The sequence below is a fragment of the Lagenorhynchus albirostris genome, chromosome 3, assembly GCF_949774975.1.
Source record: "Lagenorhynchus albirostris chromosome 3, mLagAlb1.1, whole genome shotgun sequence".
NCBI lineage: Eukaryota > Metazoa > Chordata > Mammalia > Artiodactyla > Delphinidae > Lagenorhynchus > Lagenorhynchus albirostris.
In genome coordinates, this window is record NC_083097.1 from 125,233,684 (window position 1) to 125,251,235 (window position 17,552).

The 17,552-nt window shown below is 41.7% G+C and overlaps 1 protein-coding gene across 2 annotated transcripts in view; it reads left to right on the forward strand.

Annotated features, from left to right (window-relative positions):
• The window catches only part of AFAP1L1 (actin filament associated protein 1 like 1), a 71,092-nt gene extending 56,071 nt beyond the window's left edge, over nucleotides 1-15,021 (forward strand). For both annotated transcript variants that reach the window (XM_060143934.1, XM_060143935.1), the window contains 4 exons: nucleotides 7,715-7,879; nucleotides 10,263-10,441; nucleotides 12,453-12,581; nucleotides 14,572-15,021. In XM_060143934.1, the coding sequence (XP_059999917.1) occupies nucleotides 7,715-7,879; nucleotides 10,263-10,441; nucleotides 12,453-12,581; nucleotides 14,572-14,595 (497 nt within the window). In that variant the 3' untranslated portion in view covers nucleotides 14,596-15,021. The remainder of the gene's footprint in view (nucleotides 1-7,714; nucleotides 7,880-10,262; nucleotides 10,442-12,452; nucleotides 12,582-14,571) is intronic.
• The last annotated feature ends 2,531 nt before the right edge of the window (nucleotides 15,022-17,552 follow it).

Below are 17,552 nucleotides of genomic sequence, written 5' to 3' on the forward strand. Positions count from 1 at the left end.
GTGTGCAGCAATGAAGACCCAACACAGCCAAAAATAAAAAGATAAATAAATTTATTTTTTTAAAAAAAGGATCATACACCATGATCAAGTGGAATTTATCGCAGGCATGCAAGCGTTCTTCAATATCCACAAGTCAATCAATGTGATACACCACATTAACAAACTGAAGAATAAAAACCATATGATCATCTCAATAGATGCAGAAAAAGCTTTTGACAAAAATCCAACACCCATTTATGATAAACACCCTCCAGAAAGTAGGCGTAGAGGGAACTTACCTCAACATAATAAAGGCCATATATGACAAGCCCACAGCTAACATCATCCTCAATGGTGAAAAGCTGAAAGCATTCCCTCTAAGATCAGGAACAAGGCAAGGATGTCCACTCTCGCCACTTTTCTTCAACATAGTTTTGGAAGTCCTAGCCACAGCAATCAGAGAAGAAAAAGAAATAGAAGGAATCCAAGTTGGAAAAGAATAAGTAAAGCTGTCACTGTTTGCAGGTGACATGATACTATACACAGAGAATCCTAAAGACGCTACCAGAAAACTGCTAGAGCTCATCAGTGAATTTGGTAAAGTTGCAGGATACAAAATTAATACACAGAAATCTCTTGCATTTCTATACACTAACAATGAAAGATCAGAAAGAGAAATTAAGGAAACGATCCCATTTACCATCACATCAAAAAGAATAAAATAACTAGGAATAAACCTACCTAAGGAGACAAAAGACCTGTACTCTGAAAACTATGAGATGCTGATGAAAGAAATCAAAGATGACACAAACAGTTGGAAAGATATACCATGTTCTTGTATTCGAAGAATCAATAATGTCAAAATGACTATATTACCCAAGGCAATCTACAGACTCAATGCAATCCTTATCAAATTACCAATGGCATTTTTCACAGAACTAGAAAAAAAAATTTTTTTAATTAGTATGGAAACACAAAAGACCCCGAATAGCCAAAACCGAGCTAGAAAAACAGACCTGGAGGACTCACGCTCCCTGACTTCAGACTATGCTACAAAGCTACAGTCATCAAAACAGTATGGTACTGGCACAAAAACAGAAATATAGATTAATGGAACAGGGTAGAAAGCCCAGAAATAATCCCACGCATCTATGGCCAACTAATCTATGACAAAGGAAGCAAGACTATAAAATGGAGGAAAGACGGTCTCTTCAATAAATGGTGCTGGGAAAACTGCACAGCTACATGTAAAAAAATGAAATTAGAACATTCTTTAACAACACACACAAAATTAAACTCAAATTGGATTAAAGACCTAAATGTAAGACTAGATACTATAAAACTCTTAGAGGAAAACATAGAACACTCTATGACATAAATCGCAGCAATATCTTTTTGGATCCACCTCCTAGAGTAATGAAAATAAAAACAAAAATAAACAAATGGGACTTAAATAAACTTAAAAGCTTTTGCACAGCAAAGGAAACCATAAACAAAACAAAAAGACAACCCACAGAGTGGGAGAAAATATTTGCAAACAATGTGACCGACAAGGGATTAGTCTCCAAAATTTACAAACAGCTCATGCGGCTCAATATCAAAAAAACAAACAACCCTATCCAAAAATGGGCAGAAGGCCTAAATAGACATTTCTGCAAAGAAGATATACAGATTGCCAACAAACACATGAAAGGATGCTCAACATCACTAATCATTAGAGCAATGCAAATCAAAACGACGATGAGTTATCACCTCACACCAGTCACCTGGTGTGGCCAGAATGGCCATCATCAAAAAATGGCCATCATCAAAAAATCTACAAACAATAAATGCTGGAGAGGGTGTGGAGAAAAGGGAACCCTCTTGCACTGTTGGTGGGAATGTAAATTGATACAGCCACTATGCAGAACAGTATGGAGGGTCCTTAAAAAACTAAAAATGGAATTACCATATGATCCAGCAATCCCCCATGACTCCCACAAAGAGTCATGTACCACAATGTTCATTGCAGCACTATTTACAATAGCCAGGACACTGAAGCAACCTAAGTGTCCATCAACAGATGAATGGATAAAGAAGATGTGGCACATATACACAATGGAATATTACTCAGCCATAAAAAGAAACAAAATTGAGTTATTTATAGTGAGGTGGATGGACCCAGAGTCTGTCACACAGAGTGAAGTAAGTCAGAAAGAGAAAAATACCATATGCTAACACATATATATATGGAATCTAAAAAAAAAAAAAAAATGACTCTGAAGAACCTAGGGGCAGGACAGGAATAAAGATGCAGACATAGAGAATGGACTTGAGGACATGCGGAGGGAGAAGGGTAAGCTGAGATGAAGTGAGAGAGTGGCATTGACATATATACACTACCAAATGTAAAATAGATAGCTAGTGGGAAGCAGCCACATGGCATAGGGAAATCAGCTCGGTGCTTTGTGACCACCTGGAGGGGTGGGATAGGGAGGGTGGGATAGGGAGGGTGAGAGGGAGACGCAAGAGGGAGGAGATATGGGGATATATGTATATGTACAGCTGATTCACTTTGTTATAGAGCATCAACTAACACAACAATGTAAATCAATTATACTCCAATAAAAATGTTTTTAAAAAAATGGGCAAAATGACCTAAAGAGACATTTCTCCAAAGAAGATAACAGGTGGCCAAGAGGGCACATGAAATTATGCTCAACATCGCTAATTATTAGAGAAATGCAAATCAAAACTACAATGAGGTATCACCTCACACCAGTCAGAATGGCCATCATCAAAATGTCTACAAACAATAAATGCTGGAGAGGGTGTGGAGAAAAGGGAACCCTCATACACTGTTGCGGGGAATGTAAATTGGTACAGCCACTATGAAGAACAGTATGGAGTTTCCTTAAAAAATGACATATAGAACTACCATGTAATCCAGCAATCCCACTCCTGGGTATATATCTGGAGAAAACCATAATTCAAAAAGATACATGGGGCTTCCCTGGTGGCGCAGTGGTTGAGAGTCCGCCTGCCGATGCAGGGCACGCGGGTTCATGCCCCAGTCCGGGAAGATCCCACATGCCGCGGAGCGGCTGGGCCCATGAGCCATGGCTGCTGAGCCTGCGTGTCTGGAGCCTGTACTCCGCAACGGGAGAAGCCACAGCAGTGAGAGGCCCGTGTACCGCAAAAAAAAAAAAAAAAAAAGATACATGCACCCCAATGTTCAGTGCAGCACTATTTACAACAGCCAAGACATGGAAGCAACCTAAATGTCCATTGACAGAGGAATGGATACAAAAGATGCAGTACATATACACAATGGAATATTACTCGGCCATAAAAAAGAATGAAATAATGCCATTTGCAGCAACATGGATGGATCTAGAGATTGTCATACTGGGTGAATTAAGTCAGACGGAGAAAGACAAATATCATATGATATCACTCATATGTGGAATCTAATTTTTTAAAAATGATACAAATGAACTTATCTACAAAACAGAAACAGACTTACAGATAACAAAAAGCAAACTTATGGTTACCAAAGGGAAAATGTGGTGGGCAAGGTGGGGGGGAATCAGGAGCTTGGGATTAACATAGACACACTACTATATATAAGACAGATAACCAACAAGGACCTACTGTACAGCACAGGGAACTCTACTCAATATTCTGTGATAATCTATATGAGAAAAGAATCTGAAAAAGAATTAATATATCTATATGTATAACTGAATGACTTTGCCATACACCTGAAACTAATACAACATTGTAAATCAAATATACCCCAATAAAATTTAAAAACAAACAAACAAAAATGAATGGATAAAAAGATATGACATATACATATACTGTGGAATATTACTCAGCCATTAAAAAGAATGAAATCTGCCATCTGCAACAACATGGATGGCCTTAGAGGGTATTATGCTAAATGAAATAAGAGAGAGAAAGACAAATACATATGATTTCACTTGTATGTGGAATATAAAAAACAAAACAAACAAACATAACAGAAACAGAGTCAGAGATACAGAGAACAAACAGGTGGTTGTCAAAGGGGAGGAAAATGGGGGGAGGAGAAAGATGAGGGAGATTAAGAGGCACAAACTTCCTGCTATAAAATAAATGACTCATGGATATGAAATGAGTGCAGGAAATACAGTCAATAATTATATAACAGCTTTGTATGGTGACAGATAGTAACTATACTTATCATGGTGATCTTTTTTTTTTTTTTTTTTTTTTTGCAGTACGCGGGCCTCTCACTGTCATGGCTTCTCCCGTTGCGGAGCACAGGCTCCGGACACGCAGGCTCAGCGGCCATGACTCATGGGCCCAGCCGCTCTGCGGCATGTGGGATCTTCCCAGACCGGGGCACGAACCCGTGTCCCCTGCATCTCAACCACTGCGCCACCAGGGAAGCCCATGGCAATCATTTTTAAATGTACAGAAATATCAAATCACTATGAGGTATACCAGGAACTAACATATAATATGGTAGGTCAAATACAGTTCAAAAACAAACTTATAGGAAGAGAGATCAGATTTGTGGTTACCAGAGGCAGGGGTTACAGAGAGGGAAACTGGATGAAGGTAGTCAAAGGGTACAATCTTCCAGTTACAAGATAAATACCAGGGATGCAATACACAACATGACAAATATAATTAACACTGTTGTACATAATATATGAAAGTGGAAAGAGTAAATTCTACGAGTTCTCATCACAAGGAAAAATTTTTTTTCTATTTCTTTAATTTTGCATCTATACAAGATAATGGATGTTCACTAAACTTACTGTGGTAATCATTTTATGATGTATGTAGGTCAAATCATTATGCAGTACACCTTAAACTTACACAGTGCTATATGTCAATTATGATTTCAATAAAACTGAGAGAAAAAAAAATCTGAGAAATGTCACCGCCAAGAGGAGCCTAAGGAAATACAATGACTAAATGTAATGTAGTAGCTCTGCAACAGAAAAAGGATATTAGGTAAAATCTAAGTAAATCTAATGAACTTTAGTTAAAAAAAAAAAGGAAAGGAAAGGAAGATGACAATGTCCTATCAAATGGCTCAAGGGTACATTTGAACTGGCAAAAGAATCAGTAAACCTGAAGATAGATCGACAGAGATTATGCATTCCAAATAACAGAGAGAAAAGAGAACAAAGAAAAATGAACAGAGCCTCAAAGAAATATGAGGCACCATTAAGTGCACTAACATATGCATAAAGGGAGCATTAGAAGGAGAAAAGAAAGAGAAAGGAGCATAAAAAATATGAAAAGAAATAATGGCTGAAAAGTTGCCAAATTTATTGAAATCATTAATTTATATATCCAGGGAGCTCAGTGAAGTTCCAGTAGGATAAAGGCAAAGAGATCCAAGAAAGACACATCATGCTCAAAATGCTAAAGCCAAAGACAAGAAGAAAATCTTGAAAGCAGAAGAGAAAATCAACTGATCACTTACAAAGGATCCCAATAACATTAATAGCTGACTTCTCATCAGACACAATGGAAGTTTTGCCCCTAACATCACCTGGACTATTATTCACCAATAAAAAGGAATGAAGTACTGATACATACTACAACATTTATGTATTAGTTACATTACTAACTTGGACACTAAATATTCCTTTTTTCCTTCATTATGGAGGCCCAGATTTTTCTGGAAGGTGCTTGGGCAGTTCTGTTTTATCACTAATACTATAAGACCCACAGAATTGTAGCTCCTTAAAACTTACCGATTAGAAACAATCTAGTTTGCCTCTTTACCACCATTTGAGTGACTCAAGCATTACAGGGTTGGGTATGAAGTAAGCTGCTCTCTGTGGTGCTGACACATCAAGGTGGACCAGGGTGATGGCTCCCAAAGCTGAGTCTACTTGCTGGTTTGGTCCCTAAGGAAGTTTTTACTCATCTGCAATGAAATGAGAAAAATAAGCACAGTGCATAAAGTTTTTCATAAAGTTAATGGTATTCAGTATAGACAACTACTTTATTGTACATTTGTGTCCAACTCAGGATGTTAAAATATTATTTTAACACAGAAAATAAATAGAAAATAGTGGGAATAACAATATTGGTAGTTTTAAGGTCCTTACCTGATACAACATAATGGTGACAACCCGTTGTTGGTATCCCTATTTATTTTACCAGTCTATAAAATCCAAAAGTCTGAGAGCCAACTCCCTTGGGATGCCATTGTGTAACTGGGAAATATGGGGAGCCATGCGTCCCCTTCTCTGTCCTCCATGCTTTATTTATAATGAGGCTTGAATTGCAGGGTAGTTGTAGGAGGAACTGATTTTTGCATAGGTCATGGGTGACCACTGCAATCCCTACAGAGCTGGAGAGACAAGACCCCCAATTATCAGCAAACCATGGGAATCGCTCCACACCCCACCTACAAAGGACTATGTGTGGCTGTCTGTAGCATAAAAATATAAATAAAACTTTCACTGAGAGGTTGGACTATGACCTTGCCCAAGCTAAGGTAGTACTGCATAGCATGGACCCTGGAGTTAGACAGACATGAGTTCAAACCTGGGCTCTTCCATAATTAGCAGTGAGACCTAACCTCTTTGTGCCTCAGTTTCCCAACAATAAAGTAGAGCTAATAATAGTGAGTTTTGTGAGGATTAAATACAAATGCATATAAATAGCATAGTATACAGTAAATGGTCAATAAATTTTTGCCATAATAATTTGTAGCTATTGTCTACCATAGTGTAGAGCCTACAGTAGACTATGAGGTCCCTCTCTCCCCCCACCCATTTCTCAGTAATAAAATGGGCACTGCCTGACTTTAGCTGCAGTTCTCAATTCTCTGTAGATGAGTTACACGTAGCTGTTTCTTTATCTTATATGTACCAAGAGTTAACTATAAAAATGCCCTTTTAAAACCAAAGTGTGGGACTTCCCTGGTGGCGCAGTGGTTAAGAATCCGCCTGCCAATGCAGGGGACATGGTTCGAGCCCTGGTCCAGGAAGATCCCACATGCCGTGGAGCAACTAAGCCCATGCGCCACAACTACTGAGCCTGCGGTCTAGAGCCCACGAGCCACAACTACTGAAGCCGCACACCTAGAGCCCATGCTCTGCAACAAGAGAAGCCACCACGATGAGAAGCCAGAGCACTGCAACAAAGAGTAGCCCCTGTTCACCACAAATAAAGCCCACGCACAGCAACGAAGACCCAATGCAGCCAAAAATAAATAAATAAAATAAATTTATTTTAAAAAAATTCTAAAACCGAAGTGTGTATGCATCACAAAATTTGTTTTACATTATTATTATTATCTAACATTTACTAAGCACTATTTGCCAGGTACTATACTAAGTACTTTTCATGAATTACCTCTTTTAAACCTTATCTCAATGCCAAGAGGTAAATTTGATTGATACCCACATTTACAAGTGAGGAAAGTAAAGCCTAGGGGGAAGGCACAAAAACACCACATTCACTTTGCCTGATGTCACACAACCAGTAAAGGGCAAAAGAAAACACAGACCTTGATTTGTCCGGTCCTAAAGCCCTTACTCCTCATCCCTTTGCACTACTGCCTCCCTTTGGCTCCTTGTTTCCTCTCCTTCACATTAAATATATCCAGGGGGTATAGACCTAAATATTCCCATTTTATAGACAGACAGACTGAGGCTGAGAGAGAAGCTAACAACACCCAAGTACTCTCACCAGAGCTCAGAATTGAGGGCCTTTTCCTGCCTCATCTCTGCAGGTGCCCATCAATATAAGTACGGTAAGAACCGAGCTGAGGAGGATGCCAGGAGGTACCTGGTAGAAAAAGAAAAGCTGGAGAAAGAGAAAGAGACAATCCGGACAGAGCTGATGACACTGCGGCAGGAAAAGAGGGAACTAAAGGAAGCCATTCGGAACAGCCCAGGTATCTATGTGGGTGTGGTCCTGAGCACAAGGGAGTCTCATCCTTGACACTTCCCCTGGCATCTGCCACCTGGTTTCTTACCAGGAACAAGTGGGCTTCTCCTCCCCTTTCTCCTCCTCCCTCCCCTCCCCCTCCTCCTCCCTCCTCCTCCCCCTCCTCATATCATCTCTCCTGACTAATGGAAGTGCCACTGATTTAATAACTGCTTTTAGAGTGAGAAGATGAAAAAGCGTACAAATGTGTACACTTAAAGTGGTAAAATGAGATCTGATTTTAGAAATGCTAAAATGTGAAAAACAGAGTGTGCCTTAGAATCATGGACGAGATATTCTGAACCTCACATTAACTATTCATTCACAGATATGCACTGAGCACCCAAATGTGTGATACATTGGTTCACATACTGGGAATAATGGATGGTGACACTTTACCAGGATCTTCTTCTGAAATCCAGGACCGTGGCCTCTGCAGGCTCTGCATGCCCTGGGCTCCTCTGCACCCCACTTTCTGCTGTGTTTCTGTTGAATTCTCGCTATAGCTGCAGTTCAGCACACTTTCAGACTGAGGTTTCTGAACATGCTGGAGGGAACAGAGGTCCTGTCCTTACAAAGAATACATCCAAGGTCGCATAGCCCCATGAGAATCTGATGGAACCTATGGACCCTTTCCTAACAGAGAAAACCCCCACAGATCACAATGTTGCAAATAATATCAGGAGCTCCTGTGCCCCCAGAGTCATAGATTGCCTAGGAGTCCACGAGCCTCAGGTTGAGAAGTTCTGGCTTAAAGACTTGTTCTGTGTGGCTAGGAACCAGAATCAATGGGAAGAAGGCACATAAAGGCAGTTTGGTTTCTGGGCTTCCCCGGCGGCTCAGTGGTTAAGAATCCACCTGCCAATGCAGGGGACACGGGTTCGAGCCCTGGTCTGGGAAGATCCCGCATGCCGTGGAGCAACTAAGCCCGTGTGCCACAATTACTGAGCCTGCGCGCCATAACTACTGAGCCCGCGTGCCACAACTACTGAAGCCTGTGCACCTAGAGCCCATGCTCCACAACAAGAGAAGTCATCGCAATGAGAAGACTGCGCACCACAATAAAGAGTAGCCCCCGCTCGTCACAACTAGAGAAAGTCTGTGCGCAGCTATGAAGACCCAACGCAGCCAAAAATAGATAAAATAAATTTTTTTTTAATTATTTAAAAAAAAAAGGCAGTTTGGTTTCAATGTAAAGAACTTTCTAAGAGTCAGAATAGGGTTTGGAGCAGGTCAACTTAACTGTCCAAACTTGTCCTGCTCAGTTTTTTTCTATAGCATATCAGTTTTTGACATCTTAGATTATTTATTATATTTATTATATTGTTTTCTCTCCCTCCCTCTCTCTCTGTCTCTCTCTCACACACACACACACAATTGTAAGTTCAATAAGGGCAAAGATCTTTGCCTGTTTTGTTCACTGATATATCCCAAGGGCACAGAACTGTGCCCAGTACCTTGCAAGCACTCAATAACTATTTACTGAATGAATGAATGAACGAATGAACAAATGAATGAAAAGAACAACCATTACTAGAAAACCCTCCAGTGCAGCCTCCTCAGGACAAACAATGGAACTAATCTTTAAACGTGGTAAGATCCAAAACAGCTCTTGGCACAAAGAAGGTCCTAATATAGGTTTGTTGGCTTAAACTGAATAAGCAGCAAAATCCTAGCAGGAACTTGTGATCAATGTAAAGCCTGTCTTACGATTCTTGGTTACAAGTAAGAGAAACCAAAGTGAAACTGGCTTAGAAATGAAAAGAAAAATGTAATTGGAAACTTAAGTGATCAGATATACCAAGGTCCAGGGACTTAAATGATGTCACCAGGAAACATATTTCTCTAATTCTTGCTTCTGCCTTCCCCTACACTGGTTTCATTCTCTGCCCCTCATGGTGGTATAAAGGCTACACCGCTCTAGCCATCACCGAATGCGTGCAGCCACTCCAGCAGAGAGGCTTCTCTTCCCAATAGCCCCCATAAACACCTCGGGATTCACTTTGATTGAACCAGCTTTGATCCCTCAACCAACCACTGTGACCAAAAAATGAGATATAATTATGGGCCAGGTCTAAGTTATGTGCCAATCCCCTGAACTAGGAGTGAAGTCAGCCCCAGCCAAACTACAGGGAATGAGAGGAGAATGGGGAAATGGGTATCGGGCAGATAAAAACCACACACCCCTGCATGGAGCTGGAATCCCAGGTCCAAAGTCCATCCCTTAACAAGGAGTGAGACCTGGAAAGGCCCTCTGGGAAGGCAGACTAGGGCCTGAGGCCCTGCCAAACTCCCTGATGCTTCTGGCCAAACCAGGCTCAGCCATTTCTCAGAGATGTCTTTGGACACAGGGGCAAAGTTAAAAGGTCTGGAAGAGGCCTTGGCCACCCTGGAAGCTCAGTGTCGGGCGAAGGAAGAGGGCCGTATCGACCTGGAGCTGCGGCTGGTGGCTGTGAAGGAGCGCTTGCAGCAGTCCCTGGCAGGGGGCCCAGCCCTGGGACTCTGCGTGAACAGCAAGAACAAGAGTGGGGTGAGTCTACTCCCTTTTGCACCAGGGGCAGCTGCTCCTCAATACCCTCATATGCTACAGATCTTCATGATCATTCTTTGGGGGTAGGAGTTATGCTTATTTACAAATGAGAAAGCTGAGGCCCTAAGAGGAGAGGAAACATGCCATAAGTGGCACAGCTATGAAAGAGACTCTTGGTGCAAGTTCTCTGGCCTGTGTTCTCTCCACTGAAGCACTACTATTTGACTTTTTATACTGAATGTGATCTTAGAAGTGGCCTTGGGGTTATTGATAATAATAATATACTATACTGAATAACAAACTTGTATTGCTCAAGTTTGTTATTCTTATTCAAGTACAGGTTAAGATGCTGTACTGGCCGATTGTACCATAGGCCAGTACAGCATCTTAACCTGTATGATGTCACACAATCTTCGCAGCAGTCCTATGAGGTAGTACCATGTGTATTCACCCCATATGACAGACAAGGAAACTAAGGTTCAGATGTTGCATTATGTGCTCAAGGTCACTCAGTTACGTGGGAGACAGGATCCCAAACCCAGGAAGTCTGACTCCAGAGCCTTGCTTTAGCCACCAGGCACATGCCCTCTCCTAGGATCCCCAGTGTACCAGTCCCTGTACTCAGGGCTTTGAATCCATTATCTCTAATGCTCCCAGCAACCATCACCTTGAATGGGATGTCCTCAGGGAGAACTTCACGGACCTCAGTCTGTATCAGTGTCTCAACCTCAGCACTACTGCCAATAATTTTTTGTAGGACTGTCATGTGCATTGTAAGATATTTAGTAGCATCCCTAGCCTCTACCCACTTGATGCCAGTAGCTCCATGCCCAGTTATGATGACCAAAAATGTCTCCAGAAATTGCCAAATGTCCCCTGGGAGGACAAAATTGCCCCCATTTGGGAACCACTGGTCTAACCTAACAGTCCCATCTGTTATTCTGCCTCACAGCACTTAACCACAATTTGTGTGTGAATATATGTATATATATACATGTATATATAGTATATTCATGTCCTTACATTGTCTCCCCCACTAGATTGTATTTTTATTAAGAACTGGACTATGTCTGTTTTGTTTATCATTATAGCTCTAGTCCTTCAGAATCTGAAAAATAGTAGAAGTGCAATAAATGTTTGTCAAATGAATAAACGTTATACCTGCTTTTACACAAGGAAATGGAGGCTCAGAGAGATGAAATAACTGGTCTGATAAGTGTGAGTTGTCATTGGGAACAGTATTCCTATTGCTGTCCTAGGTCAGGCCACACCTCATGACTCTAAAGCCAGAGCAGTTTCTTCCACTCCTACACTTCTACTCCCAGGGGCATTTCCAACCTCATTTACAGAAGGGCTTAGGGGCTAGGGACAAAACAACTTCCCAGAGTCACAGAGGGCTGGTGGAGGAGTAGAAGTGGTTCCCTCATCCCAGCTGCTTCCTCCCACCAGCATGCCCTGATGTTCACATTCCACAGGGCTTTTCTCTCCACTTTTGATCCTTGTGATGGCCTTTGGAGACAGAGAGTCTTCTCTAAATTCCCTAGAGGCTCAGCCATTAGTATGTCACACTCAAGAAACTACATCCAGCAAGGTACTAAGCAATCACCTGGAAAATATGAGTAAAGGCAGTGTAGAAAATGTGAAGGAATACAGGAGAGAGGTTGAGACAGGACTGTGGGATTTGAATCCCAACTGTCTCACTCACCAGCCTTATGGCCTTGAGCAGTGACTTGACCTTCTCATTTTCCTTATCTGTAAAATGGGACAACATAATAATATTACCTGCTTTATAGGATTGAAAAGGCTAGATGAGCTAACCTGGTCCATAGTGAGGGTTCAGTAATTTTAATTTTAGTAATTTTAGTCATTATCTTTATTCCAAGGCCCTCAAGTATCTTTTACCCCTCACCCTGTTTGATGCTGACATGTTTGCACAGTGCCTTCTTGGCAGGCTGGATGTAAGTAGTGAGCACTAGACCTCACCTATGTAACTATTTCTTGTCATCAACAGGAAACTGCAAATAAACCCCAGAACAATGCCCCAGAGCAACCTCTCCCTGTCAATTGTGTTTCTGAGCTGCGGAAGAGGAGCCCATCCATCGTAACCTCCAACCAAGGAAGAGTGCTACAAAAAGCCAAGGTACAGCCATAGATCAGCTAATCAAAATTCAGAGATCTGGAAGCTTCCTTTCTATGGAACCCCACCAAGAACTAAAAAGTCAGCTAGTGAGAAAGGCAGAGAACGGCCAATATATCCATGCAGTAAAACTCATGAACTTTGCTCAGAGGGCAAGACCTTCAAATCTCCTTCAGAACCTACTTATTCTTTCTTAACACATAGTTCTAACAAGCTTTGGTTTCTGAGCCTACAATATGTTTTGAGACATGAAAGGCCCCATTTTGTAGGTGAGGAAACTAAGTGAAGGGACTTGCCCAAGGTTATGCAGGGCATCAATGAGAGAGCTGGGATGCAAAGCCATCTCTTCCAAGTCCATAGCTCACTCCATGATACCGGTCCACAGTACTATCTCTGAAACTTGTGTTTCAGAACTTCTTGAATTTTAGAAAGGTAATATGGTGCATATACTATATATGATGAAAAACCCCAAGTTCTCAGGAGGTACTCTGTAAGCAAACACGTTGATAATTCTATAGCAAGACACATGAATATTCACATCACATTGAATAAATAGGTTACAAACAGCCTCATATCAGTTCAGGTCAGGTTTTGCCACTAAATGAGTTTGTGCCAAAACACTTAAAAAATGTTTTGGTTTCAGAGCTCTCTGGATTTCAGAATTACAGATAAGAAAGTGTAGACCTGAAAAACAAATACCTGAGCATTAGGACATGAGATTAGAGAAGTAACCAGCCGAAGGCCAGATCATCTAGATCAGACATCAGCAAGCTTTTTCTGGAAAGGGCCAGACAGTAAATATTTGCAGCTTTGTGGACACATGGTCTCTTTCACAAGTCACCTCTGCCATCATAGCAAGAAAGTAGCCACAGACAATATGTAAACGAATGATTAACATGGCTGTGTCCCAATAAAACTTTGTTCATGGACACTGAGATTTGAATTTCATATAAATTTCAGGTGTCATAAAAAACTATTCTTTTTTTAAAAAAAAAACATTTAAAATCTGAAAAGTCATAGCTGGTGGGTCATACAGAAACATGTAGTGAGCCAGATTTGGCCCATGAGCCATAGTTTGCTTCTCCTTGATCCTTGTAGGCCATTGGAAGAACTTTGGATTTTGTTCTAACATAATGGAAAGTCACTGGCAAATTCTGACCAAGGAATTTTTAGATATGAATTACATTTTTAAAAGATCATTCTGACTACTATGTTGAGAATGGATGAGGGGGTAAGAAAGATCAGTTAGAAGAAGTAACCTTGATGAGATATTAGAAAGGTTTAGTGGAGGTGATAGTAACTAGCTGGCTTTGGAGGTAGAGCAGGATTTGCTGATGAGGATGTGGAGGATGAGGAAAAGAAAGAAATCAAGGATGACCCCTAGGTCACTGCCCTGAGCAACTGCAGTCAAGGTGGTGAAGACGTGAGAAGGGCAGGTTGGGAATGGAGAATCCTCCCACCAAGAACTTTCTAACCACCATCTTCTGCCCTGGTTCACCCCATCCCCTCCAGGGCTGGCTGGAAATGCCATGGATTTTTTAATAGGTAAAAAGCCATTCACTGCTGGCCCTGACTTCAGTATTCATCTCAGGTGAACTCCTAGACAGCCCTGGGAGAACGAACAGAGCCCTGTGGGTTGCCTGCCCTCACCCTTCCTTACCAAGCTGCTTTGGCCTGTCTCCCATCAGTCTCCTACCCCAACCAAGGTGCTGTGGAAAAGCACTGATGCAGTCCCCACTCCCCAACTTCTTCTGGGCCCCAGTTTTCTTGTCTGAGAAAGACAAACTGTAGTGTTTGAACCCCCTTAGAGATGAGACCCAGCATGGAGAAATGACTTACCCAAGGCCAAAGAAAGGGAGTGGGACTAGGACCCATGACTCTGTGATCTGGCCATGGAGATCTTTATATAATTAGGTGCAGTGGTATGTTTTTATCCTGCAGGTTACACTAGAATATTTAACAAACTGATACTTCCTGTCTTTCTGTACTTCAGGAATGGGAAATGAAGAAGACCTAGAAAGAGGATGAGGATTTCATCCAAAGGAGATAACACCTTGTCCATCCAAGGCAGAAATGCTTTTTTCACAAAGAGACATCAGAAGACTGGAAGTAGCCCACACTCTCTGGGGCACCCAAAAGACCAGCCTTTATTGTCTGCATGATTATAGGGGACATGGGGAGGGAAGAAGGAGGAGAGAAGAGGGAAATGGAGGGCATCCTTATAACTTTACAGAGGGTGGAAATAGGGGTGGAGGGAGACAGAAATCTGCACAGTCGTAAAGGTTTTGTTAAATGTCTTTGCCTTCCCTTCTAAAGAAGAAATGAAAGCACATGTGAATAAGCCATTCCATCCCATTCTCAGCATCCCATTCCCAGTCCTCAGGAAAAAGGAAGGCAGTGCTGAGGCATCGGTGGTACAGTATAAAGAGACAGGACTTGATCATCTGATCCTGCTTGTGACAAATGGATTCATACTGGGCATTACTGACAACCTCTGGGCAAGATAAATAGGCTGAAAAATCGATACAGTTATCCCTAACTTGCATGAAGTGAACAAAAACTACAGAGATCATGTAAATTCTACAATCATTCCTCATGATTATAGAATCCTCATGATGCAGAAACTAGAATCCCTGATTTGAGTGTTTACAAATCAGAGATCTGGCAAAGAGGGGTTCAGCAGCTGACATACTTTAAGCTCACAGTGCTACTCAGTGACAAGAGCATGGATTTCTAATGTCCACAGGATGTTGCAGGCATTGTAGGATGGGGTCATTTGCTATCAATCAAGTCCCCTACCTAATTTATATGGCACTGAGGCTCTGGGAGCTATGGCTAGAAATCCAGGTGACACTCCTTGTCTTTAACCTTACCTTGCACTTGGAGGCCCACCAGTCTGCCCTTTCATACCTGCTATCAAGTAAAACTATCATGGAGAACCAAGAGGATGGTGGTTCATTTCTGCCACAGGGGTGCTAAACTTTTTACAGACACTTGATAGTTTTATAGGGGAGCAAGGACCTCAAGTCCCAGGCAGTCTCCTAACTGCGCCACTCACTACTTTCTCAACACTGTAGGCACTTTATAGGTCTTTACCACCTTTCCCGACAATAAAGATAAAACCATTTAACTGTATAAGCTTAGAGGTTAGCTCAAGAGGAAAGAAGAGAAATCCCAGAATAACCTCTGGACACTTTGCTAGAGGCTACACACACTTTTCTTAACTAAGACTTTACATACTTGAGCCTCACCCAAACTTTATCACCCTCTGAGGTAGCTAGAGACCAAAGCAAGTAAAATAACCTGACCAAAAGCACCTGGCTGCCAGAGGCAGAACTTAAGACTTAGGACTAATGAGCCTGGATCCAGACAAGGCTGCTTGAGCCCTGCCTCTGCCACTTACCAGCTGTGACTTTGACCTCTCTGATTGCTTTCCTTACCTGTGAAAACCATGTTAACAATTGTACTCTTCTCCCGAGAATACTGGGGGAAAACCAGGTTAACAACTATACTTTCCTCCCAAGACTACTGGGGGAATTCAATGAGTTGACACACAGGAAACATCTTGTACAGCATCCAAGAAATAGGAAATGTGCAGCCATAGTGGTTCTTCTTATTAGCTAGATAAGAAACGCCTGACTCAAAATCCTGTGTCCTTTCCACTGAAGAAGAAATGACTTTCATGTGGTTATTATGACCACCAAAAGCTAAAAGGCAACCAATCTATAACTAACAGCTTTCATCCAGATGCCACCTGAGTGTCTTCAGTAACAAAGAGTTCACATAATCTGAATTGTCAATGTTCTTTTTTAAAATGTGGGTCCTGGAATGGCACCCAAAAATCCAACTGTGTCTGCAGTGTGTCACATTCTTTCTTATGCAGTTATTTTGAGGTTAAGTGCCTTTTGCCATCAATACATCTTGGCTCTTTGAGAGGGGGTACCCTAGGAAATTAATAATTAACATTTATTGAGCACTCACCACACATCAGACGCTGTTAGCCATGACTGGCTACACAGGCATACAACCTGTGCAGTCAACCCCACACCTAGCAGGGCCCTGTGCTTGGTTTATTGCTCTGCTGTTACTCTCCCAGTAATTTCGAACAAGGGGCTCCACACTTTCCTTTTGCCTTTTATGTAGCCGATCCTGGTGCTAACTAATTACTTTTCTAGGTATTATCCCTTTAATCTTTACTAAAACCCTGTGAGATCGGCTCTATTAACCCAGTTTTCATAGTTCAGGAAATGGAAGCCCAGAGAGGTTAGGTAACTTGCTAAAGCCCACAATTAGGAAGTGGGAGAGCCGGCACCTGAATACATGAAGTCTGACCCTAAAACTCTCCTCCTCTTAGTTCCAAGGCTCTATTTCACTCATGTCTCCCCCTCCTCTTGCACTGCAGTATTCAGAAGCACACAGTCACTTAATAGATGAATAAGTGGATGCAGCCCATTTGGTGTAACTTAGCTAAGAGAAGTGTTAACAAAATGGCTAAAACATGGATGCCAGTTCTGGTTTGGTTGTTTTTTCAAAGTGTAGGGTCATGGTTCTAAAGTGGACTTGAAGTTCCATCCTCCCCAACACTGCAAAGTGTTTGGACTATCAGATTTCTAGTATCACTGGATCCTCAGTGGGGGTCTTTGAGCAGGTTCACCAACCTCTCTGGGCCTTAGTTTTCTCATATGTAAAAGAGGATCATAATCCCTCCTTAAACCATGCTGTTCTTTTCCTGGGGCCAAAAGGAAACAGAAGGTTGCTGGTTACAACACATTTGAGCTAGGCCCTGGATAGAATACAAGGATGCAGAAGACGCTAGCTTTGTCCTTATGGAACTCACGGACAGGCAGAGAAAAAATATGACCCAAATAGCTACCGTACAAGTAAGCCATCCTGTGGTGAAGATTCAGAATGTTGAAGGCACACTTCCCATCCCTTAAAAAAATTTTTTTTGACATTAGGGACTATCCAGTGACT